We start from the raw sequence: 25348 nt of genomic DNA, 5'->3' as shown, positions 1-25348 counted from the left end.
CCCAGGGAGGTGCCCGATGCCCGGGGCTGGGGCTGCCCCGGTGCTCCCGGCTGCCCTGCGCCTGCCTGGGGCTGGAACAGGCTGCCAGGCCCTGCCCTGACCCACCATGGGGAGTCCCACTGCTCCTAGCCCCTAAGAGATGTTTTGTACTACTCAGTATTATTTAGAGCTAGAGAGAAATACCTGTAAAAGAAAAGATTTTTATGCACTCGCCAGATTCCCAAGCAGCAGCGGACTCTGTACAATCAAAAGGAAAATTTAACCAGCTAACTACTTGTTCATGTTATATGAAATCATGAGTTGTGCAATTACATGAATTTGGTAAGAATCAGGAGGGAAGTGATGAACATTGTATCTTGCAACACTTCCGATGGTATGACAGTTCCCCAAAACACAAGCGGCAAGGGAGGCAGCCCTATTTATAGCTATAGAACCATTTAAAATACAAGTCTTTCCATCTTCTCTGAGCCTGAAGACTATGGGAGAAAGATAAACAAGATAAAGACACTTTGAAGTAGAAGGTAGGTCCATCTTTGTCTTTCTGACTATTTTGTTTGTTGAGGTATTCATTGACACTCTAGGAAGTCCAGGGCTGGAGGGATGATGTCCCAGGCAAAATCTAAAAAGCTGTCAGAGGATTACATGGAGCTAAGCTGAATTAAGTTTTTTGCAAATAAAGTACCTACTGCCTGCTAAGAAAGGTCCTAGCCACAGGTTTGATTTTCTTACTGCGTTTGGTACTGAATTTGTAGTACTGAGCCGCTAGACACCGCTCCTAGATCCATTTTTAAGCACATACTCAAAAACATCCTTGAAAGTACATGAACTAATGCCCTCATCAAACTTACCGTATTAACCATTGGGTAACTTGAGCCGATTGATATTGCTGTGACTCATTTTGATATTTTCTGTTTGCAGCTGTTTACCCATCTGCTTGATGTCTGTTAATCCTAACCTTTGTATATAGCAGATAGATAAATAATCTTTAGACCTTAAGATAGCAGTCATCAAATATATGCATGTAATGTTTATACAGTGCTCCTGAGACCACCAGCTTTACAAATCATCACACAAATTGTGTGACAACTTCTTTAACTTTGTTACTGTTTATTTGAACATTTCTCTGACTGCTTGAGAAGTCTATCTAATCTTTCTTCCCACCAGAACTGAAAGATGGTCAGATGGTGTAGAAGCAGACATACGAGCAGGTCAGGCTAGACAAATTCAGAGGAGAATGGTTCATGCTGGCATCTTTCACCTTGAGCAAGTCTCATTGTTCTCTGTCTCCAAAGGAGGAAGAGATGGTTGCTCCTCTTGCACTCATCTTCATGACCCAGTGGATGCTGCTGATCACCCAGTTGTGTGTTGGTTGGCACTGCACAGACTGTGAGTAGAACACTTCCGTGGGGCAATCCTCCGAGGTGGAGTGTAACATGCTTCTCGTTATGGGTAGTTGTGCTTAAGTTGCCTTCTGTCTTAGATGTGCTAGGTAGTAACCTCTGCACCCAAAAATCTGGGAATCAGTCCTGCCCCTTACTATTATGTGATACTTGCAGTGGAGATGCCAGACTCACCTATTAGAAATTTGATGCTGAATCAGTGGAAAATGGAACTGAGTTGGATGAGCAGCATGAATTTCACTGAGGACTCATGTTCAGTGACTGGAGGAGATTTTACCGAGACTATAATGGTAAATTTGCTATGTAAAGTTTTTAAAAAGATAAATCATTACACTTTCTTCTTTTTCTTTCATATCCTTAAGTAACTGAAAAAAGTATCCTTGGTAGGAACCAGGTAGTGTCTGTTTTAGCAGTCCTTTCTAGCTTTTGTTGAGACCTATCTTGATACTGAGGCATATCTGTCCTCTCTAAACATTCTTGTGAAATTCTTACCTTGAGAGGACTCTTATGGAATCAGGGCCTTGATGGGACTGAAGTGTAAGATTGTCTCTTTTCCTGGTTTCAGAGGAACTTTGGTGAGAGATATCTCACACTATGCAGATGAGAATTTTTAGGTACAAAGGACAGACTGAATTAAATACATGGGTCCTTACTGACTTACCTAAAAACAAGACATAAGCATTCAGGGACATTGGAGATGCAGTGATGTGCTTGCCTAGGACTGATTGGTGTGACACAGAAGTCTGTGAAGACACAATATTTCTTCAGTGGCCCTCCTGAGGGCTGAGCAGGTTCATACAATCATAGAAAGGTTTGGGTTGGCAGGGATCTTTAAAGATCATCTAGTTCAATCTCCCTGCTATGGGCAGGGACATCTTTCACTAGATCACGTTGCTCAAAGACCCATCCAACCTGATCTTGAACACTTCCGATGACAGGGCATCCACAGCTTCTCTGGGCAACCTGTTCCAGCGTCCCACCACCCTCATCGTAAACAATTTCTTCCTTAAATCCAATATAAAGCTACCCTCTTTCAGTTTAAAAATATTGCCCCTTGTTCTGTCAATACAGGCCTTGGTAAAATGTCTCTCTGTCTTTTTTCTAAGCCCCCTTTGTATATTGAAAGGCCACAATAAGGTCTCCTCAGAGCCTGCTCTTCTCCAGGCTGAACAACTCCAACTCTCTCAGACTTTCTTTCAGAAGAGAGGTGTTCCAGCCCTCTGATCATTCTTGTGGCCCTCCTCTGGACCTGCTCTAACAGATTCATGTCTTTCTTGTGCTGGGGACCCCAGAGCTGAATGCAGTACTCCAGGTGGGCTCTCACGAGGGTGGAGTAGAGGGGGACAATCACCTCCCCTGACCTGCTGGCCACGCTGCTTTTGATGCAGCCCAGGATATGGTTGGCTTTCTGGGCTGCGAGTGCACATTGCTGGCTCACGTCCAGTTTTTCACCCACCAGTATCCTTAAGTCCTTCTCTACAGGGCTGCTTTCAATCCATTCATCCCCCAGTCTGTATTGGTACCGGCGATTGCTCCGACTCAGGTGCAGGACCTTGCACTTGGTCTTGTTGAACTTCATGAGGTTTGCACAGGCCCACTCCTCAAGCCTGTCAAGGTTGGCTCTGGATGGCATCCCTTCCCTCTAGTGCATCAGCTGCACCACTCAGCTTGGTGTTATCCACAAACTTGTTGAGTGTGCACTCAATCCCACCCTCTATGTCATTAATTAAGATATTAAATCGTATTTGTTCCAATATGGACCCTTGAGGGACACCACTTGTTACTGGTTTCCACTTGGACATGGAGCCATTGATTACCGTAAGTCTTTGGATGTCCCCATCCAGCCAATTCCTTATCATCTAACAGTCCGTCTGTCAAACTGATACCTCTCCAATCTAGAGGCAAGAATGTTGTGGGGGATCATATCAAAGGTCTTACAGAAATCCAGGTAGATGACATCTGTTACTCTTCCCTTATCGACTGATGCAGTCACTCCATTGTAGAGGAGCACTAGATTACTCAGGCACGATTTGCCATGTTGGCTGTCTCTAGTCACCTCCCTGTCTTCTATATGCTCCAACATAACTCCAGCATGACTTTACCAGGCATGGAGGTGAGGCTGATGGGTCGGTATTTCCCAGGATGCTCCTTATAACCCTTTTTAAAAATGTGTGCGATATTCACTTTTCTGAGGTCACTGGGGATTTCACCTGACTACCCTGAATTTTTAAACATAATGGAGAGGGGCTTGGCAACTACATGAGCCAATTCCCTCAGGACCCTGGGATGCATCTCGTTGGGCCCCATGGACTTATGTATGTTCAAGTTCTTCAGGTGGTCTCAAACCTATCCTCTTTTATAATGGGAGGGACTTCGTTCCCCCAGTCCCTGCCTTGAGGTTCAGGGACTTGAGAGATGTGGGAAGAGTGATTGCCATTCATTGAGTACCTCAGCCTTCTCCATGTCAGTTGCCTCTGGTTCTCCTGTCTTATTTACCAGGGGCGGTACACTTTCTTTGATCTTTCTTTTCTGACCAATGTACCTGTAGAAGCCCTTATTATTATTTTTAACATTCCGTACCAAATTCAGCTCCAGATCAAATCCAAACTTCAGCTCCAATTCAGATCCAAACTTTTCATAGCAGATAGGAAATCTAGAACTCAGATCTTGTGTAAATCAGTTACCTGAGAAGTGTCATGACTTTATGAAAAGGCAACTTCTGCTCCTGATTTAGTCTGTTTTCAGTGCTTATGCAGAGAAGACAGCAAGCTAAGCGTTTCCTATTTTGCTACTACTATGTTTGTTGAGCAAAATAGTTTTCACTTTCACTGGCCTCTACAAGCTGCACAGATACTTCAAAGCAAGTCATGAAGTTGTACTCTTGGGATTATTCTTTTCCCTGTACATGTATTACTCCTGCCTTAGCTAAATTCTCTTCTTCGAGAGCCCAAAGCTGTCTCCATCCATTTGGCCAATATTTCTTGTGTATCTGATTGGGTAGGTAATCTCCAAAATAAATTTGTTTTAGGAACAGGAACTGTAATAGGAAGGATTGGTTTTGACACTCTATTTTGCATGAATAGACAGGGAGCTACAGTACTGTGTTAAGGAAGATATATACCACATCTATGGTAAACATGAATGTTTCTATAGGGAGTTTCTAGAAAAGTCTGACAGTTGGGGACTCCTCTGATATTCCATGCAGTTATATCACCTATATCAGTAATCACAGATTTGAGTGGATTCATGTCACCTGTTTTAACCTGAAGGCAGTGTACCCGTTGCATCTTATATGCCACTGTCTGTGTCTTCCTTCACCACTGCATAGACAGGGCACTTATATGACTTGCCCACATTAGGTGCTAGTTTTTAGAAAGCTAATGTTAGCGGAGATGAACCTCAAGCCAGCTCTTTGCCCAGGCAGTCATTTGTCTTTCAAAGGAGTGTAAATCACATTACAGCCATCTGTTGATTCTTACGAAAGCACATATGCTCTATTTTGAGGTGGTTCAACTGATTTGATGGACTATTGTGGACTATGGGTAGAAGGAGGAAAGGAACTGCTATTCCTAACACTTCCATGAGCTTTTCTGGAGGGAAGCACTGAACTCTTCGCCTTGCACTGATAAAGGTTCATTACCAAAAACTTCTGGGAAGAGAGTTCTTGAGCCTGGGAAGACATCAGTACCTACTTCACTATTGTAGTGGTCCCACTGTTACAAACCAAGCACAAGCTTAAGCCCTTTCTACAGGGAATAGCACTGTGTAAACCAATAGATGAAAAACTAAAAAGTAAATTTTCTGCATGACATTTTTCAGGCAGAGCATATGAAGTGCATGTTTGGAAATACCTTGCTTGGTGCAATCTTTTTAATTGTCAATTCTCATTTAATTGTTTGTGCTAGTATTTTTTTGACTGCATTTGAATGTCTTCAAAATGTTATTAAAAATCCCAGTGAAACAGGTTTGTGGCTGTAGTTTTGAAATTCTTCCTTGAGAAATCTGTGACACAGCGTAACTCACGCTGTAATGCCCAACACTTTGCAGTGTCCCATCCACAATAATGGAAAGTCTGACAGAATTTACTCCTCTTTATATGAAAGGGGTAATATGTATGAGACTGTTAAGAGAATGAGGTACAAGATCTGTTCATTTAAGCAACATGGAGTTGGCATATACAAAAAAACGGCACTACTTCCTGCCTCATCAAGCTCAAAGTATTTGCTGCTTCCTTATAAAAGGAGGGATAACTAATCCTTCCTTTTAAAAGGTACATTTAGTCTCCTTATTGGGTTTTTTTGGAGGTGGGGGTTAAGGAGTAAATTGATATGTTTGTGATCAGGAAAAGATTCCTCATGTTAACCCCAGGTGAAAGAAGGTATCGCTGCAGAACACAAACATCTCACAATTCTGCAGCTACACTTCCCTGAAGTCTTGAAAAACTTCACAACTCTGCACTTGGGTTTCTTCCCCTCTTTGGAGTCCACAGGGAAGCTCCTCATGCTCTCCACTCATTTGACAGAGCGCTGAAGATCATCCTTCAAATAGAAATGCTACAGCAGGGTGCTGAAGGATGACAGGCAAATGTTTCAGTTTGTGGCATTGTGGCACCAGTGTCTCCTTGTGAACAGGAACAATTCAAAGCACAGGGGTAGCCATTTTAGGTGTCAGCCTGTACTAGAGCAGTGTAGGTTCCCCTGAGACTTATTCTATCAGATGCAGCTATAATCGTATCTTTGGAGGATTTATCATTTAAATTCTTCATTGAATCTCTCAGTGCAAATATCTTCCAGTGTTACTACCTAAAATGAAGCAAGTCATTCCTAACCCAAGCAATAACCAGCTGGAGTTGCAGGTGTCTCACAGATCTAAGCGTGTGCCAAGATCCTCCAGCTTGGAGCAATCACACGATTTCTCCTCATCACAGATGTTCCTGTGTTTGCAGGCATGAATGGGTCGGCCATTGAAAATTTCTCCTGTGTGATTTATAATGTTTCCCTCATGAACTGCACTTGGCAGGCAGGCAAGGATGCTCCAGGAGATACTCAATACTTTCTCTACTGGCAGAACTCGAGGTAAGTAGGTCTGCTTGAGTCTAGGGAAGTCTGAATTCTCATTTGACACATCACACTGACCACGTTTAACTAATATATATATTTTTTTTTTAATCTTGCTATATACAGCTATGATGATGCAAGGGAATGTGAGCTTTACATTACAGATGAAAATGGCAGAAACACGGGATGTAGATTCCAAAATGTGAAGATGGAGACTGAAAAAGCTTACTTCCTGGTGAACGGGTCTAGCAAAGTCTCCCCAATCCAGTTTTATGATGAGTACATTCAACTGTATAAAATTGGTAAGTAAATAATTTCCTTCTGCTTTATTTTCATTATTGCATGAGGGTAGTAGAGCATTTATCCCTGAGAAGGAGCCAAGTACCCTGTCTCACTTAGAGTTGAAAGTAAGAGACTGTGGCCTCTTCAAGAAAACCTATTCCCCAAGAGATCAAGTGATTTTAATTATTTGTATTCTTGATTATATCATTTCAGAAAAGCTCATGCCTCCATCAAATATTACTGTCAACTGTGATGAAATTAGAAACTTATTCCCCAAGCAAAAGAGCAATGAGGTAATTAGGCAAGAAAGCTCCATAACTGCAGCCTGCCTCAGATTCTTTAGCAATCTACACTTTTTTTTTTTAGGTCTTTCTCCAGCAAGGTCCACAGGATTTAGGAGATTGTACCTCCCCTTGCTGTCCTTTCAATGATGGCCAAAGACCTTTCAACAGGGGAGACTTTCCAGAAGTTTATCTGAGCACTGATTTCTCCTTCTCATTGCCAGCGGGGATGGCACACACCGACACCATACCCTTGATTAAAGAAATTAATATGTGTACAAAATACCCCAGGTTTTCATATGTTCTTTCACATGTGGTGCTCTACTTGGAAGCATCCTGTGCAACTTTTACTGTGGCAAAGCCTTTTTGGCAAAGTCCCACTGGTTTTGGTATTGCCTCCAAAAAATGGACAAACAAGGCTTCATTCTATAAGGAGAAGGAATTGAGCTGTAATATCACTCATGGCAGATGAAACAAGACCATTCTTTGACCAAACAGCCCATCACAAATAAGCCAGGCCTGTCTCTAAATACTGATGTAAAGTAGCAGTCTAGCTGAAACTAAGGTTTCCTCTATCAGCCTTTTACCACCCTTTCTGTCATGAGGGCTGTCTTTTACTGTTACAATAATCAAGTCCTTGGCGATGATCAAAATATAAAGGTCCTCATATTTTTGCTCACATCTGTGAATTTAGGGGAGATATGTGAAGAAGTTGGCTAGATTCTTAAAACTGAAGTGTTATCCTTAAATTTGTATGGCTAATTTTTTGGAACAGGGGGAATAAACTGCATAGTTCACAATGCCAAGCAAGCAACACCTTCATGTTACAGAAGCATTGTGTGAGGAGGCTTGAAGAAAGAAATGACCTTTGGATTTCTTACATTAGGGTTAGCATCAGCTTGTTCTTCTGCAGTAAAAAACATCCTTATAAAAAGAAGACAGGGCTCTACCTTATTCATCTAGAAAAGTAAATGGAGGGGGGTTGTATCTTTGCATGCTCCTAAGCCATGTTCCCTGGCTTAGTCCCTGTTTTTTCTCATCCTGGGGACAGGATTTAAAGAACTTTGGTCTTTCAATTATTTCTAACAGAGTTCCTAAGAAAAATAGATATAAATTATTATAATTCTTCATAGAAGTGTTGCTTGCAATTGCAATCTCTTTTATCAAAGCAAAAAGGGATCAAGTGATTTTCATTATTTGAATTCTTGGTTATATCATTTCAGAAAAGCTCATGCCTCCATCAAATATCACTGTCAACTGTGATGAAATTAAAAAAGATTGCATAATTCAATGGCAACGACCCCAAATAAGTCATTCTAACAAAGACAAGTGTTTTAAATATGAAATCAACATAAAGTATAAGGTAAGAGGAATTTCTTCACCTACATTTAGCATTAATACGTGTTTGCATTTACCATTACACATGGATAGAAAGAAAAACAATCTCTTTTGTATGGTGTAGCCTTCCTCATACGCACCATATTCCTCTGTGGTTGTGCCTTTCAGGCACCCTGTTATGCCATACTGCCCCATTTTTTTATCCCTGTTCCCCTGTGCGAGATGTTGCTGGAGATGATACGCTGGTTGACTGTGACTGTGTGGGACTAAGAGGAGAAGCATGGTTAATCAAGACTTGAATATACCACAGCTTTGGCTGTGGCAAAACTCAGAAAAGGCACTTCTTTCACTAAGACCTGTTGGAGCTGTCCTGGATTGGAGTCCCTCCAGTGGTGACTGCATCTCCGTGAAAGGGCAGAGCTCAGCTGTGAATACTGGACAGAGAAATGTGCATCCACTTAACAAGTATGAATTGATGGTGGTGAATGACATTACTATATATATGAAATGTAAATAGCTTATCCAGATATCAGATATGAGCAACACACCTGTTGGTCCAAGAGTTGAAGCTGTATAATGGGAAATGAATGTGCAATAAAGCAGAAAAGCAGTGTGGATACGCATAAGTTACTGAGGGAATCATTTAAGCCACTAAAAGTCAAATTCAGACTTTGGCTTTACAAGTCTTTGCAGCAATAGGGAAGGAGTGAGATTGCTGTGTAACTGTGCCGGAATTGCATAAATGACCACAGGGTGGCAGATAGTGACTACAAAGGAAAAACATGCCTGTACTACAACCAGATTTGGCCACTTAGTGGCTGATTGAAGGCATTCCCTAGATTTCTGTCATTTGGAACTTCTTAATCTGGATCGGGCTTGCTGTTTCATAGATGAGTTTTCTTGCAAGCCCAACTAACTGCTACAAAACTGCATTACTTCTCTGAATCCCTTGGCCATTGGAGCAAAGAAAGCTTATAAAAAATTCTGTGTGACACTGGAATAAAAGTGCATTGCAGTAAAGCAATACACACTTCTTAAAGTCTTTTAATATGCCTAATATTTTGTTTATAAAGAATATTCAATTCAATAGTCTGAATTGCCTAGCATTTTTTAAATAATCATTAGCAGTTTTCATGTTACTAATTATGTCAAGGTCCAGCAATTACTGTATTGCAAAATTTATTGCTTTACCACTGACAGGTGTAAACTTGTGTTGTTTTACTAATACATTATGACCAACATATGTTGTATTACAGTTAGTCTTTAAACTTTATTTTCACAATTGGAAATTACTTGCATTGGGTGCAAATAAAAAAAAGGATAACACCATAAGTAACATCATTTCAATCACATTTTTTCATGTCTGACACTGATAAACTGAATTTGCTGAGAATCTGGGATTCTTCTTCAGCGATGTTTTAAGTTAAGGCTTTATAGATCAGGATACCCGGGAAATCTGAAGGCAAACCTTACTGGTGAAAACTGAGCTAAGGTGGCACCAAATACCTCAGCCTTTCCCATGTCCCTTGGTCACTATGTTCCCCCAACTCAGTGAGCAACAGGCCTGCATTCTCCTTAACCTCCCTTTTGCTGCCAGTCCACTCATAAAAACCTTTCTTGTGTCAACTCTTGTCTCAACTCCAGCTGAGCTTTGGCTTTCCTGACTCCATTCCTGCATGTGCAGATGACATCTTTGTATTCCCCCCAAATCCCTTCTTCTACCTTCTGCATACTTTCTTTTTGTCTCTGAGCTCAGACTTAAGCTTCATGTCCTGCCATGCTCACCTGGCACACTCGCTCAATTTTCTGCACACTGGAATGGACCATTCTTGTGCTCTAAGGAGGCTGTCCTTGTAGATCAACCAGCAACTTTGCCCTCCAGGGCAATTTCCCTTGAGTACCAAGGCCTGTGGCTGTGAGGCTTTCTCAAGCTGCCTGAAAAGGGTGTCATCTGCTTCCTTTTCTTGATCAGGAGATCTGGAACAAACACCTACTGTATTGTCACCTGTGTTGGTCTGTCCTCTGATACCTACTCACAAGCTCTCTTACTGGTTCATCATTTATCCCAAGACAGAGCTCTATGTATTCAAGGCACTCTTTTACATAGAGTACAAGGACCAGGTTAGCAGGCCTGTTTGCAAGGACACTCTCACCCCACTTGGTGAGAAGCATCCCCTGCCTGCTCAGTAGCCCCTGTTTCTCAAAAAGGGTCCCAAGGTCGTAGAAGCCAAAGCCCTGCCTGTGACACCAGCCACCAGACTCTGTTGACCTGCTGGATGAGTTCAGTTCTGCTCAAGCCTTTCCCTCTCACTGGAAGGACGGAGGAGACACCATCTGGGCTTCCTGCCTTTCACCATCCCCCCGGTGTTCTGCAATCACCCTTGAAACCACCCAGGTTACCCCTGGTCATATCATTGGTGCTTACACAGAAGTGCAGGAAGGGGTAATAGTTCAATGGCCAGAAAAGTCTGGCAGTCCTTCTGCAGCATCCTGGATCCTGGCTCCTGGCAAGCAATAGACCTCCATCAGGTCAGGTCAGTAAACTGGTGCCACCACCCGCTGCAGGAGGGAGTCTCTTTTAACTATCACGCACATTTTCTCCTTCATTTTTTTAAATGCAGTGCTCTTTAATAGATCTCTTCTTCCAAAATTTGCAAAAGACAGGCTGTCCTTCTGGAACTCCACTTTCTAAAGTCTTCCATGACCTCATTGTTTTCATTTCTCATATATTATCTTAGTATAAACACAAAAAAAGGGAGACTATATTGTTGCGCTTTCTCCTAGATTGATTCCTTTGCTTAAGTTAGCTCCTTTACAGATTCTGGAAGCTGTCCTGTACAGCAGCATGCCTTGCAAACTCATCTTCAGGTGCCACATGAGCATGCATGCAGTTATTTGATAAAACAAGTTTGGATTAATTTCATTTTATTTTAAAAAGGAGTAATACAGAATGCAAAATAATTTAAAAATACATAACTCTGGCAGGCTAATGGAGATGATATAGTCTGCAGTCATTAGTTGTATGTGGTCACTACATTACATGGTAGTCATTATGGCTTTTCAGAAGAGATGAATGAATTTTATTCTATCTATCAAAAATTTAGTTGGAGGGCAGCCTAAAATATCTGTGAATCCATGTCAGTCCTGAATATTTTCATTTGAGGGAAAAGGAAACAATATTTACATAGTATTTGCAATTAAATATAGTGACGTTTATTGTAAAATATAAACACTAGATGTAAACTAAAAAGTTTATTTCACAAATTTTTATCTTTTTTTTTTTTCCTGTTGCATGTAAGAATAAAGTTACAGTTTTCATTCAGGTCTGGTTTGCTTGTGTTTTAGTTTAATCACAATCTGAAATAAAATTTATTTCTCAACTCTGGTGGTAAGGAAAACAAATACTTTTCCATAGGAGAATTAGTTAAAATATAAACTTGGCATTGTAGATGAATTATATATTAGATAATAAATGTTAGATAAATTACTAGTTCTTCTGAAAAACTGTCAAGCAGATAAGAAAGAGTAATGCAGAAAAAGGGGACAGTACATAAAAATGACTTGTTTTCCAAACACAAAACAAGCAATCATAAAAATAAATATTCGTTTTTTTCTCAATTTACAGGATAATCCTGAGGGGAAAACCAAATATACTTTTATACAAGTAAGTCTGCTTGTTCTATTAATCAGCAATACATGTTAGTTTCATAGTCATTTGTGAAAAGTAAATAATATGCAAATGTCTTTAAATCAGTATGTGTTCAATGTCTTATGCTTTATGCGATCCTTATTTACAAATTTCATTAATGTGTCAAACTGCTAAATCATCATGATGTATGTCATTTATTATACATTCAAAGGCAGAACTTTATTACTATTCTGTAAGTATTTTGAAAAACCTTCCATTATACGTTATATTGTCCCCCTCAAATATTTGGATCAGAATTTGAAGTTACACATCAGTGACAGCAGAGAAAAGAGACACAGAGAAAACACCTCCTAGGAATTTATTTTGTTCATGAAAAACAAAGACCACAAAAGTCCTTTAGGATCCTTTGGGATGGAGGCTATCCTCCAGGTATGCTGCACCTCCTTCTAATCAGTGCAGCTTGCATATCCCACCTCTATCCTGAAAGTATCCAAGAGCAAGCATTTTTCAGTAAATTGTTGTAACACTACGTATTGCAGTCTTCTACTTGTTTTACAGGTTTGGTTGGAAAGTTATGTTTTTCCTGAAAAGTCATAATGCAAAGACTGAGGAAGGTGAGGTGCATGCAGACAGTTTATTCCTCAAATCACTCAATTCTAGCAGTATTGAAATGAGACAATTCAAGATATTTTTCTGCCTCTGTCAATGTGCCAAGGGAAATTATCTATAGATCAGACTATATCATAAGAAATTACAGGATATAGTTTAAAAGACAAAAAACTTCTAAACATAAAAAGTTCATTGAGTGACAGGTTATTTTTTAAAGGAGATACACAGATACGTACATATTATATACATAATAAACATGCATATGTTTATTTTTTGCTTTGTAACAGCAGTCTACTTTAACAAGCAATGCTCTTCTAGCCTTGTAAAAGTTTCACTGGTAAATGGCACTTGCATATTATGAACACCTAGACATGCAACAAAAAAAAAACAACTCTGTTTTGCTTTGTTTTTAGGAAGGGGGGAATAGTCACACGTTTCAAAGATCCAATACAAGAAAGAAATACCTCTTGAAAATGAGAACAGCTGGCAGCGCGTGCCTCATGACCTCAGCCTGGGGAGAGTGGAGTGCACCTGTAGAGTTTGGTAAGAACGAAAATCCATGCCTTGGGCTACTCTTCCCCCCAGCAATGTCCTGTCTACCTCACACATTGCGGCACATCTGTGGACAACCAGATATATAAAGGCTTGGCAAGCATTTTGTTTCCCTCCACATTACTGAGAAGAAGAGGAGGAAAAGAATTAATACATCTCTTAACGGTCCGACATTGGAAATCAATACAAAAAGTTACACATTTGCAACTGAAGTGCGTACCTGTTTACTGCGGGGGAAGGGCAATGTCAATCCTTCCCAGCAGATGTTACCGCCAAGGTGCTAAATTAAAGAGTTTATTTTTATACCAAGTGAAACCTTTGAGACTGACATTCACCAGTCAGTCACCAGAGTAGATGTTTGACACAGCTGTGCATCTATTTGTCTTTATTAGCAATAATCCTTTATGACTGTTTTTCTTTCAGGAAATGAAGAAATTATTTCTTCTTCAGTATGGATTTTACTTGTGGTAGCAGTTGCGACTCTCTTAGGGGCAATAGCTGCAATTTTGTTCTGCAAAAGGTAAACTTAATTTATGTATTTATTTTATTTTGTGTGGGTGTGTGAAACATCTGCAGTTCTTAAACAAATAAGGTAGAGGTGTCTCTGTAGTATAGATAAAACTTTTTCACTCACACTGTAATAGAAATCAATCCAAATAAGTGATCCTGAGGCAAGTACTATAATGGTGATGCCCAAAGTCCCTCCCCTGCTGATCCACACAACTTTTTCCAGGGCATCTTCTGTCAACATGGAAAGGAGAGCAATTCTATGCAATTACTTATATTAACAATGCAGCTGCTCTGAATATTTGCAATGTAGACTGTCTACGCAATAGGTTTTCTGATTTCTTGAACTGCTGAATTTATTGCAAACACAGAGGTTGATTGTACTTACCGGTAAAGATTTTGCAATGTTCACTGGAATTGTGCTAGCAAACTGAATGTATCTGAAAGCACATAAGCTAAGCAGCTTGCTTCTTTAAATAAACCATGTAAGTGAAACAGAAAGAAAAAGGATATTCTGTTGTATCATGCACTTGTATAGAAATATACAGTAATTCAGAGAAGATACAGTTCTTCCAAGTTGTTAAAATTTTTACACCCCCTTTTCACTCCGGTTGTAGTGACTTAAAGAGCAGGACAATTGGGAGTTCCTTTTCCTTTCAAATAAGAAAATAACTACTAGTGAATCTTTAACCGAAAATGAAACTATTACCATCCAAATTCTTAGCGTTTTCTTGATATGTGCTCATTCTGTGCTGAGATTATGTATATTTTTCATTTCTCTTCTATCCTGGAAGAGGAAGATAAGAGCTGGTTCAAAAGTGCAATGGTTTTGACACATGACAGTTACTTAATTTTTCTTTTCTATTCCATTCCTTTCGATCTCCAGGACTGGCTGTTGGAAAGCAGCATTTCCACAAATCCCGGAGCCAAAAAATGCATTTTGTGGACTGCCTGATACAAATCCAGAGGTATGTTCTCTTTCTATTTTATATTAAATATGTGAAATACATACAAGACGCTATTGCAGGTATTTTTAAAATTATAAGGAACTTAACACAGAGAATAACTCTTCTCTTTGCCATATTTTGAGGAATTACAGGAGAAAATCAGCAGGCAAGTTTGTTAAGGGCAGTCAAATGCAGTGCTCTTCCAGACTCAGGGGGTGTCTCCCGTTTAACAGGTACAGGGGCTGACGCTCCCATTGGTGGGTTCAGACAGCAGCAAGGACTGTGCGTTTTCCCAACACGAGGCACACACATGCACAAACACACACACAAAGGACACTAATGCAGCCAGCCACAAAGACCAGGATGGGTGCCTTTGCTGGCACCACGTCAACACCAACAGCCGTCAGATAAATAGGGTCGCAGACGGCCTGCTGCTCCTCTCTGGCTGAGCAGGGCTGAAGTTTGCCGGTGAGATGTGCATACACCCTCACTCTCTTCATTCACAACAACCATAAATTCGCAAGTTCCTCATATTTGATCTCTGTGTCCGGACCCTGGGTCCCCCCACCAGGTCACCAGCTCTCACCTTTGGTCTCTCCAGGTGCAGGTCTCTCCTACTCACCCACTAGTCCAGCTTCAATGAAATTCGCTAGCAAGTTAGACACACGGGATAGAAAGCAAGGTGACACAGAAAACAGTTCAAAATAGGATTTTGTAAGGTAACAGGACAGACTGCAGTGGTGACACACAGCGTTTGACCAGACCAGCATACCAACCAGCAGCTCACTTGCGCCCTTTTCTTGATCCAGCAGTTTATCACCTTACGCCCGGTAATTTCTCATGGTCTGTTCAATTAGCTAAACTTCAGGCCAATGTGTACTCATCTACTTTCACACCTTAGCAAAGTTAATCCTTTTGTAGTAATTTGTTTGAGATGATTTGTGGTAATCTGCGTGGTGCATTGGAGAAAAGCACGTTATCCCTGTCCACTTCCAGGCCAGTCAAAAATCATGTGTCAGCATTACAAAGTTGCTGAAATTTCACTGTTACGTCCAGCTAAGGAAAGCTTATCTGCTAAGAAACAAAGAAGTGAAATATTTCTATAAAACATGCAACAAAAGTTGAAATACTCTCAGAATTGTGCATAAGTAAGTAGAGGTTAACCTAACCTCGTGTATAAAATTAACAGAAGTTTTTATTTTCCTTTCAGCTGATGGAGAGCAAAATTCAGTCAATAACATCTGAAAATGAAGAGATAATACTAGTTGCTGACGTAGTGAAATAACCAAGAAAAACTGAGGAATTTGAAAGTGCATTTCTTAGCTTAGGCAACTGTATATTCCTCTGGAAAGTCTGGAATAATATATAGGCTTTCTTCACTTTCTTCCTTTTCTTGGCAAAAACTATAGTGCAGCCAAGAGAGGATGTTATCTCACATGTAATTTTTTAAAATGCCATTGTATTTGCTTTTAATTTTGGCTAACTTTAACTGTTTGGGTAACTTGTCCTTGTTGGATATCTTCTATTTTGTGAATATGATTGAAATATTTCAGTCAAAAAGTTTTAGTTATATTTTATTTTGTTTAAGGAAAAATAATGGGCTTGTCTCATGTTAAAAAGAACAAGAATGAATTTATTGAGATGAATAAAAATTAAAAAAAAAATCTGTTGCCTGGATGCCATTGTTCTACTGTCAAGAACAGGTCTATTCATACTCGAAGTTTCTTCAGATCTCTTAAAGTACACATGGGCAGCTAGAAGATTGAGAATAGGATGGAAAACAGGCTGACACATTGAGCGGTGGACTGTAATAAACAGGAATCTCAAAGGACAGAAGTATGTATGTCTAAAACCCTAACTAATCCTAGAGCTTAAGCGTGTTACTTACAAGTTAATAGATCAGCCACCATGAACGTGATATCAGCCCAGAATTTACTTCTGTGGGTACCTAGCTCTTTATGTCCTTACTGCTCACTTGCCTTTTTACTGCTTTCATTCCTCTTTAACTTCTTAGTATTTTAAAATATCAAAGGTGTGACTCAGTTAATCTCTGTGTCCTTTTGTTCAAACAGAGGCCTTTACTACTCAGCTGGACAACAATTTTTCAGAGCCACAGAGTTAGGAGAAGGTATTGGGAAAACAGCCCAGGCTGTTGTTGAATGCAGTGACTGGTTATGAGCGATGCTCCTCAAGAATCAATACTGAGACTCATAGTGCTTGGTACTAACAGTAACTTGGACAATGGGATGAAATGCAGCCTTAGCAAGACTGCGGATGACAGCAAACTGAGGACACTGCCTGATACACGGAGGGCAGGCCTGCTATTCAGAGGGCTCTTGACAGGCTGAAGAAATGGGTTGATAGGAACTTCCTGAAGCAAATGTAAAGCCAAACACCTGGGAAAAACTAATTGCGTGTATCCTAGAGAATGACTGACTGACAGGTCTGCAGAAAAGGCTCTGAGGTCCTGGTGGGCAACAAACTGAACACAAATCAGAAGTGTTTCCTTATGGTAATGAAAACTATCCACCTACTAGGCTATACTGGGAGGAGTGGACCCAGCAGGTCAAGGGCAGTGATTATTCCCTCTACTCAGCGCTCGTGAGTCTGCACATGCAGTTCCGTGTCCAGATTTCAGCCTCCTAGTACAAGAAAGACACGGACAAACTGAGTAAGTTCAGCAGTGGGGCACCAAGATGATTATGGGGGTCTGAAGGAACTGGGATTTTTCAGCCTGGATAATAGAAGCTAAGGGGATCTTCTGCTGTCTTCCACTGCATGTAATGAAGACAGAACAGACTTGTCTGGGAGTTGTACAGTGTGAGGATGAGAGGGAACAGTCACAAGTTGCAGCAAGGGAAAGTCCCATTTGATATAAGGAAAAAGAATGATTTACAGGTGAGAGTGGTTGTATGGTCTCTGAAATGGGTGTCCAGAGAGGCTGTGAAATCTCCATCCTTGGATATATTCAAAATACAACTGGATCTGACATTGAAGTTGGCTCGGCTTTAAGTGGGAGGTTGGACTCAGTAACCTTCAGAGGTACATTCCAATCCAAATATTTCTCTAAATACTTCTCTAAATGGCTCTTGTCAAAGCTGGTCAGTCTCAACAAGTCCCCGTTGAGAAACAATGGCATCCATTTGTACACTTAAAGCAACTGGGAGAGCTAGAGTCGTACTGGTACAGTTGCCTAGAGAACTACTGCGTAACACATGCCTCTTCCACTTGGGAACAGGACTTGACTCAGAGGATCTTGTTTCTTTTCAGTGCTGAGCTGTCAGTTTGAGCCAGCACTTCTTTTTCTTTTTCATTTCCTGATGCTTTCTTCACCTAATATATAGCCTTAGGGTTAGGGCTTGGGGAAGCATAGGAAAGCCCGGTATTGGAAAAGATGAGGAGCACAGGTAACTCATGTGTTTTGGTGGTCCCTCTGAGGTAAGAAAAGGAATAGTGTCCTTCAGAGCCAGTTCTTCATTTTCTGTTTCACTGACAGAAGGGCCCTTTGTCTCTCATGAATCCCAAAAGGACTACTAGTCTTTGCAGTCAGAAAGCATCATAAATTATAATTCTTATTCAAAGGAGAAAGCATCGAGGTGTAGTAGCAAAAGGGGGGTGCTTAGGTCTTCTTATTGTGGAGGAGTGTAACCCATTTTGATAATACGCTCATTTTATATATATGTAGGAACATGTTTCTCACCTTCTGATCCAGCAATACTGCAGACCAAGGAATTTGAGAATTATGCAGATCATTATCAGAAGGGAAAGGGACTAGTCTGGTGAGAACTTTTGTCCTTTTTAGGGTTCTGACATTTCCAATAGCATTTACAGTTCCCAGTATGAGGTGAGATATAGCTGGAGAAAGCAGCCTGAGGAGGCCTAGATTCTTTTGAACATTGGAGGGTTCTCAGACTTATGAAGAAGTATCATATCTGCACAACACAACAACTACATGTATTCTCTGGAAAGTGCTATACCTAATGCTGAGACTTTGAGACAAGCACAGACTTACATTTCTGTTTGAAAAAGATCGGACCTTTGTGCACAGAGCAATGGTTCACCTTGGAGGATGGGTACATTCGGTTTGGACCAACTGTTTTTTCCTTTTTCATTTTTTATGGGAAGTGTATACCCAACCTCTGTTCTTGCAGGTTCACCCCTGGAAAATATATAAGCTCCATCAAAGTTTTTCAGAAAAATATTTCCATTTCTGTTGTTGGTCACGGGTGTCTGACATGGCCTTACGTTGCCATAAATTCATTTGTATGGATGGAGCACTTCTGAAAGGACTAGCAACAGCCTTTTCAGATAAGTGATAAACATAAGGGAACCATTTCTAAAGAGATGTGAATCGGGATATCTTCTGGAATGCTGTTCTTGATGTAGATTCTGTTAGGTCATTTTCCCAGAAGCCTGGGAGACCTAAGGTTCACTTTGCCATATTTCAAATTTGAGATTGTGTTCTGCAGGACAGGCCCCGCTTTAGTGTTGCTGGGTAGAGTAATGTAAAAGCCCTATTGCCTGTTTTCTCTGCTTAGAGCAGTAGTATCTAAATGTGGCAGGCTTGAGAGGTTTCGCTCCTAAATGTTGGATTTAGCTGACCGTTGCAGCCAATGTCTCCAGGTAAGCCTTAAAAAACTGTTATCATTTCAGCCCTTAATGTTCCCCTCTCTTCCTAATAACACTGGGCCAGGTTCTGCTAACACTTTTATTAACTCACAAGTGGTTACTCTTTCCAGTACTAGATTGCTGGGTTTCTTTACACTCTTGCTTTGCTGGATCCCTACACTGAACTGCTCATGCAATTTATCAGCATAAGTGGTTTCAGTGGTCCTGCTGGTGGTGTCTTCCCTGTTCCAGAGGACAGGTGGAGTTCTGTCATGCTCAAATGATGCAACCTCCCAAGCCAAGCATTTTTAGACCAGACAGAAAAATCTTTGGAAATTTATCATGTAGCAACAGCAATATACAGGGGCATAAAGGCCATACTGTATCAGAGTAAAATGTCCAGCCAGCCAATGCAACACATCAGCATGTTAGGATTTTTCTTCATCATGTGTGCAAATTTATATTTTTGTACATTGCACATGAAATTGACATTTCATCTGCCAATTTATCATACAGTCACTCACTGTTATCAGGTTATTGAACTTCCTCACAATCATCTTTGTTTTCTATTATCTCAACCTACTTGTAACTATTTATTTATGTGAGGATCCTCCTTTTATCTCAGGGCAGCGTAGACTTTTCTTCTGGTCTAATGATGCAATGTTGATTTTTTTCTCTAACCCCTTTGACTGGCACTTCATTTTGAGTGTGGTCTTCCCCCTCATTCCTCTTGAAGAAAAGTCCTAGCATGACAACATCCTTGAGAGCATCTGTAGTACCAAATACTCACTGATACTTTCTGCTGTCACCTCACCTCCTTTAACAAATCTTTTAATTTTCCTTAATCATCTATTTGCTCAATGGTTTCTGACAAGATTCCTTTTTTGGGAAATGATTTATTATTAGATTTCTTTTATTCCTTTTACAGGTTGTTCCATGAAAAAAAAAAAACAACGTTTTTGGCCTGACTTATTGTGCTTTTGTATTTATCCTGTCAGAATTCACATGCTTTCCTGTTTTCCTTGTGTGGCGAGGGCTCCAACTTTTTGACAAATGCCTTCTTATTTTGTACAGCCTCCCTCACTGCTTTACTTTGCTAAGCCAGGATCAAGAAGACTTTTTTTTTTTAAGGAGGCAAAAACCCCTGTTATTTGATCTGTTTGTATTATGAATGGGACCCAAAGAATACATTTCAATGTTTGATTTAACTGTGTGGGAAGATACCGGAGTGGGCATAGCCATGTCTTTCATAGAATCATAGAATCATAGAATCATAGAATCAAGGTTGGAAAAGACCTCTAAGATCATCAAGTCCAACTGTCAACCCAACACCACCATGCCCACTACACCATGTCCCTAAGGGCCTCATCTACACGTCTTTTAAATACTTCCAAGGGTGGTGACTCAACCACTTCCCTGGGCAACCTGGTCCAATGCTTGACCACTCTTTCAGGAAAGAAATTTTTCCTAATATCCAATCTAAACCTCCCTTGATGCAACTTGAGGCCATTTCCTCTCGTCCTATCACTTGTTACGTGGGAGAAGAGACCAACACCCACCTCACTACAACCTTCTTTAAGGTAGTTGTAGAGCGCGATAAGGTCTTCCCTCAGCCTCCTCTTCTCCAGGCTAAACAGTCCCAGTTCCCTCAGCCACTCCTCATAAGACTTGTGCTCCAGGCCCTTCACCAGCTTCGTTGCCCTTCTCTGGACACGCTCCAGCACCTCAATGTCCTTCTTGTAGTGAGGGGCCCAAAACTGAACACAGTATTCGAGGTGCGGACTCACCAGTGCCAAGTACAGGGGCACGATCACCTCCCTACTCCTGCTGGCCATTCTATTTCTGATACAGGCCAGGATGCTGTTGGCCTTCTTGGCCACCTGGGCACACTGCTGGCTTATGTTCAGCCGGCTGTCAACCAGCACCCCCAGGTCCTTTTCTGCCTGGGGCAGCTTTCCAGTCACTCTTCCCCAAGCCTCTAGCATTGCATGGGGCTAAATGCAGGACCCGGCACTTGGCCTTGTTAAACCTCATACAATTGGCCTCGGCCCATCGATCCAGCTTGTCCAGGTCCCTCTGCAGAGCCTTCCTACCCTTGAGCAGATCAACAGTCCCACCCAACTGGTGTCATCTGCAAATTTACTGAGGGAGCACTCAATCCCCTCATCCAGATCGTTCATAAAGATATTGAACAAGACTGGCCCGAAAACTGAGCCCTGGGGAACATCTTTATCATGTACTGCCATAGTGGTGCCACATGTGAAGGCTTTGTAGAAGCAAAGAATATTAGGTAACATTTCTACAGAATAACAGTATTATCGGTACTTGGCAAAAACCTAATTTCTGCATCCCTTACAAAGTGTAGCAATGGGCAGACAATGCAAGCCCTTGTAAGAGCTAAGTAGTCAGTAGAGACCATGAGGTCAGCACAGAAGACAAGAGGCAAGTAATACCTTCACCTCCTGGAGTGTCTCCTGATACCCTTGACAGAGATCAGGAGCACAGCAACAAACTCTATTTTACTTATAGTTTGATTTCTGGGCTTCTTTCTTTGGGAAAGAAGCATATTCCAGCAAGAAAGTCAGAATTTGAGCAGATATAGCAGAGCACAGACAAAACTTCCGTCTTCGGTTAAAGCCTAATTCCGTACAAAGCTCAGCCTTGATCTGGAGCAATACCAAATACCATATCATCTGACTCCCCAGTTTGGATGGTTGGTCAGTGAACCATCTACTTGTTCCTAGGATGTAATGCTGAAAGCTCACCATGACTTCTAAGGTGGTCTTAAGACTCAAAGAGAAAATGCTCAGCAATTTCCCTCCTTAACAGAATTAGCTTTTGAGCACTTTCATTCACAAGAAAAAGAACTTTATCCTCTGAGTAGCCCCACTAATTTTGATAACTCATATAACTTGCTGCTCCTTTTGGTCTCTGAGATTCAGATTTTGGGGGTGTCACAATCTTTTCCATAATTGGGTGAGGAATCACTGACACATCAGGTTTATGCTTTGGTGTAAAATTGCTTTTCACTTTGAGACTCAAAGGCTCAGATTTCTATACATTTGAACATAGCTATTTGATTATTAGACTAGTTTTATAATGATACTAGTCATTTGATTATTAGACTAAATACTTCCAGGACTACTTTCTTGCACTAGGACCAATTGCCATGTAACAGCCCAGATACATTTTATTAAACTTTTAAATAAGGTGAACACATGCAAACTGCCTTTAGAAATTAGCCCTGACCTGAACTAACCTCTGGACTATGTCTAGGAGTTGTTCAGGACATTGCTTGCAAATCCTGGCCAAACCAGTGCTGGGAACAGTTGTTCCTGGTCACGTTCCAGCACTGGGGAGCCTTCCAGTTACCAGTGCAGTCAGGGGCGACCCCCCACATTGTACAGCTTCTACAGTATCTTGATGCAAACAGCTCTTGGCACACTCACTGCCTTTGACAAAGTTCATGATTGCCTTTTGGTCAAAGACTTGCCTGGGAAGGTTTTTTTAGCGGATCAGAACAAGGACAATTTCTTATTGAGGCTGAGTTCATGCTGGACACACATGCAAACCATCTTTGTATTTCTCTCAGTACGCAGCAGTGGCCAGAGTTGAAATGCTCACAATCACTTGCTAAAAGAGTGATGGAGTTCTACTAGACTACACTACTGTATGCAACCTTTCACGATATCTTTCCTCTTGGGCAAAATTGCCAGAGTGAAGCATAATTTGGCTCTAATCCACCAAAACCTAGCCATGAGCTATGAACCACTCATTGGCTCTCTGTAGGGAAGGGAATAGGAAAGTGTAATAAAGACAATATCAAGACACTCAGGAGATGGCATTATGGTCTTGTTAAGTAGATGCTATACAAACTCCTCATTTGTTTCTTGTTTTCTCCTGGAAAGCGATAACATACTTCAACTTATTCAGGAAAGGTGTTACACCCATGTTCCAAAAAAGGCCAAAAGTTCAACCCAGAGAACTGCAGGCTTATCAACCTGGGAAACTCATGGTGTGAGTCCTCTTGGAGCACATTTCCGGGCACTTTAAGAAGAAGAACGGCACAGGGAGCAGTCAGTATGATTTTACCAAGGGTAAATGCCTGTGACAAGTGGGGTACCACTGGGGTCTATCCGGTTTAACGTCTTTATCAATGACCTGGAGGAGGTGATGGAGTGCGTTGTCATCATGTTTTCAGATGACATCAAATTGGGGTGGCCAGCTGATTTGCTCCAGATGAGGGCTGCCATCCAGAGGGACCCAGACAGGCTAAAGTAATAGTCCAAAAGGAACCTTGAAATCATCCACTACTCACTTGAATTTACATTGTCCAGAAGAGGAAAATGTAAAAAATATAACATTATTTTAAAATAGCTTTTTCAAAAACAGTGTTTTGAAAAATTGTGCTGTGCATTTCCTAGAACTCTGCATTACAGCAGCCCTTGCTAGTCTGTTACAAAAAAGCTTCATACAACATATGGCAACTTCTTGAAGGACATGAACACAATTGTTCACTCCTTTCTTATGAAACATTGATAACATTTCTGAAGCTTTTACTACCCTGATGTTTTTTCTTAGAACTCCTCCTAATGCTGCAAATGTTAATGCTAAACTGTGTCGTTAACAGATTTTTCAGACCATGTAGAGTGAATATTCTGACTTTCATTTATGACAAGCTATTCATGAATTGCTAGCAACATCTACATCAACAGCGTGGAACACAACCTGCAAGAGATCCCAGCAGACCACCCTACACCTGTGGATCAAGAGCTCTGGTGCTAGAAGGGGCTGTCTTGGGAGAACTGGAGAGGTCTCTGCCCATCCTTGACTACTCTTGGGGGAGTCTTAGCCACTCACATTGCCAATACTGAACTAGAATATCCCACAGAAAAGCACATTAAACAAAACCAAAATCGTTGCTGGCTTATCATAAACACCAGGTTGGAGACTGTGGCAGTTCACAAGCCGTTGAGATGACTGTTCCCAGGAGAAGGTGGGGCCTGTTGAAGGAGAACACAAAAGATTTCATATATCCTGAAGGAAACTGGTCCCCAAGAGAGTCAGAGTCCTGGTCTTGTGCAGGACCTGAGGACAGCCACGCTGCCAGCAGGGCTGTGCCCTCCCTGACCAGGGCCCATCCCATACCACCCAGCAAGGGAGCACAGGCAGCCAGACCCCGAGAAGAGGGGAAGGGTGGCTGCGCCAGTTGGTGCACACAGAGCCCTGATGAATTAATCCAGACTAGAGTTTAAAATGGGTCAGTTAAAACAAATTCAACCACTGTTTGGGCAGTCTGAAGGTCAGATGACACTGTAAGACCACCCTCAGGTTACCCAGAACCTGTCCAAACATGCCACCGTAACAGGATGCAAATTCCTTCATCAAAATTAATCAGGCATACTGACACCACTTTGCATCACAAATATCTGTGGCATGGGAGGATGGAGCTATAGAAAAGTTAAGCAAGGTGGTAGTGGTCACTGAGGTGGCTGGTGGTACCCAAGTAGAGCATATTTGATGAATAGTCAATTCCAGACCACACTGACACATGTACTAGCTGTGTTCTTTTTAGGCTACATAAAATAAGCAAATTAAATCCTTTAGTGAGTAGAAGATTTGAAACATGGCAGTCCTGTTCCCAAGGTACTGAGAAAGCTGGCAAGGACTGCATCAACACTAGGTATGTGGTTCTACAGACCAAATTCTGCAGCTGAGCCACTGCCTCACATGCCCTCTGCCTTCAGTATTACTCACTTAACTTATCTATAGTTTTTCTCATCTGTAACCTCAACGTTTTAAAATGGAAAATGAATACGCCCTTCTGATGGGAATCACTGGGTAAATGTGGGCAAGACTGAGCAGTGTGGACAGAAAAGCAAAGACATTTAAAATTTGAAATGTCTGTGAAGTAATTTGCTGTTGGTGGATCTGACCACATACACAAGCAAAAAAAAAGAAAAAAAAATTTTGGTTCAAGGAAAGCAGGGTTAAGAATAGTTCTTCCTCTGACAGACTAACTACTAAGGATCCTACCTCACTCCTAAGAAGCCCAGGGAATTCTTCACCTTCCTGCTATTGTGCCTGTGTTGGGAGTGGAAGGTAGGTGGTAATTCAA

General features: G+C 41.2%; 1 protein-coding gene across 3 annotated transcripts; it reads left to right on the top strand.

Annotated features, from left to right (window-relative positions):
* The first annotated feature begins 382 nt into the window (after positions 1–382).
* LOC142073934 (granulocyte-macrophage colony-stimulating factor receptor subunit alpha-like) lies at positions 383–16266 on the top strand. 3 transcript variants are annotated; one of them, XM_075134238.1, is made up of 10 exons: positions 383–521; positions 1293–1386; positions 6346–6475; positions 6584–6759; positions 8244–8383; positions 11984–12022; positions 13030–13159; positions 13592–13688; positions 14562–14643; positions 15833–16266. In XM_075134238.1, exons 2-10 carry the CDS (start codon positions 1302–1304, stop codon positions 15905–15907), a joined length of 954 nt encoding a protein of 317 aa, XP_074990339.1. In that variant the 5' UTR covers positions 383–521; positions 1293–1301; the 3' UTR covers positions 15908–16266. The 3 variants fall into 3 exon arrangements, with proteins under 3 accessions (XP_074990339.1, XP_074990358.1, XP_074990349.1); XM_075134257.1 differs by lacking the exon at positions 1293–1386; XM_075134248.1 differs by lacking the exons at positions 383–521; positions 1293–1386 and adding an exon at positions 1556–1690.
* Positions 16267–25348: the final 9082 nt, after the last annotated feature.

Source organism: Calonectris borealis, chromosome 1, assembly GCF_964195595.1.
Source record: "Calonectris borealis chromosome 1, bCalBor7.hap1.2, whole genome shotgun sequence".
Classification (NCBI taxonomy): domain Eukaryota; kingdom Metazoa; phylum Chordata; class Aves; order Procellariiformes; family Procellariidae; genus Calonectris; species Calonectris borealis.
The sequence above is the reverse complement of the archived record's forward strand: the minus strand, read 5'-3'. Positions and strand labels throughout refer to the sequence as shown.

What these genes read in the sequence shown, in the direction of transcription:
- LOC142073934 (XM_075134238.1), top strand. Translation starts at nt 1,302, where the DNA reads ATGGTTGCTCCTCTTGCACTCATCTTCATGACCCAGTGGATGCTGCTG. An exon ending in AAATCAACATAAAGTATAAG is followed by an intron (nt 8,384 to 11,983) that starts GTAAGAGGAATT and finishes CTCAATTTACAG; the next exon opens with GATAATCCTGAGGGGAAAAC. An exon ending in TGCCTGATACAAATCCAGAG is followed by an intron (nt 14,644 to 15,832) that starts GTATGTTCTCTT and finishes TTTTCCTTTCAG; the next exon opens with CTGATGGAGAGCAAAATTCA.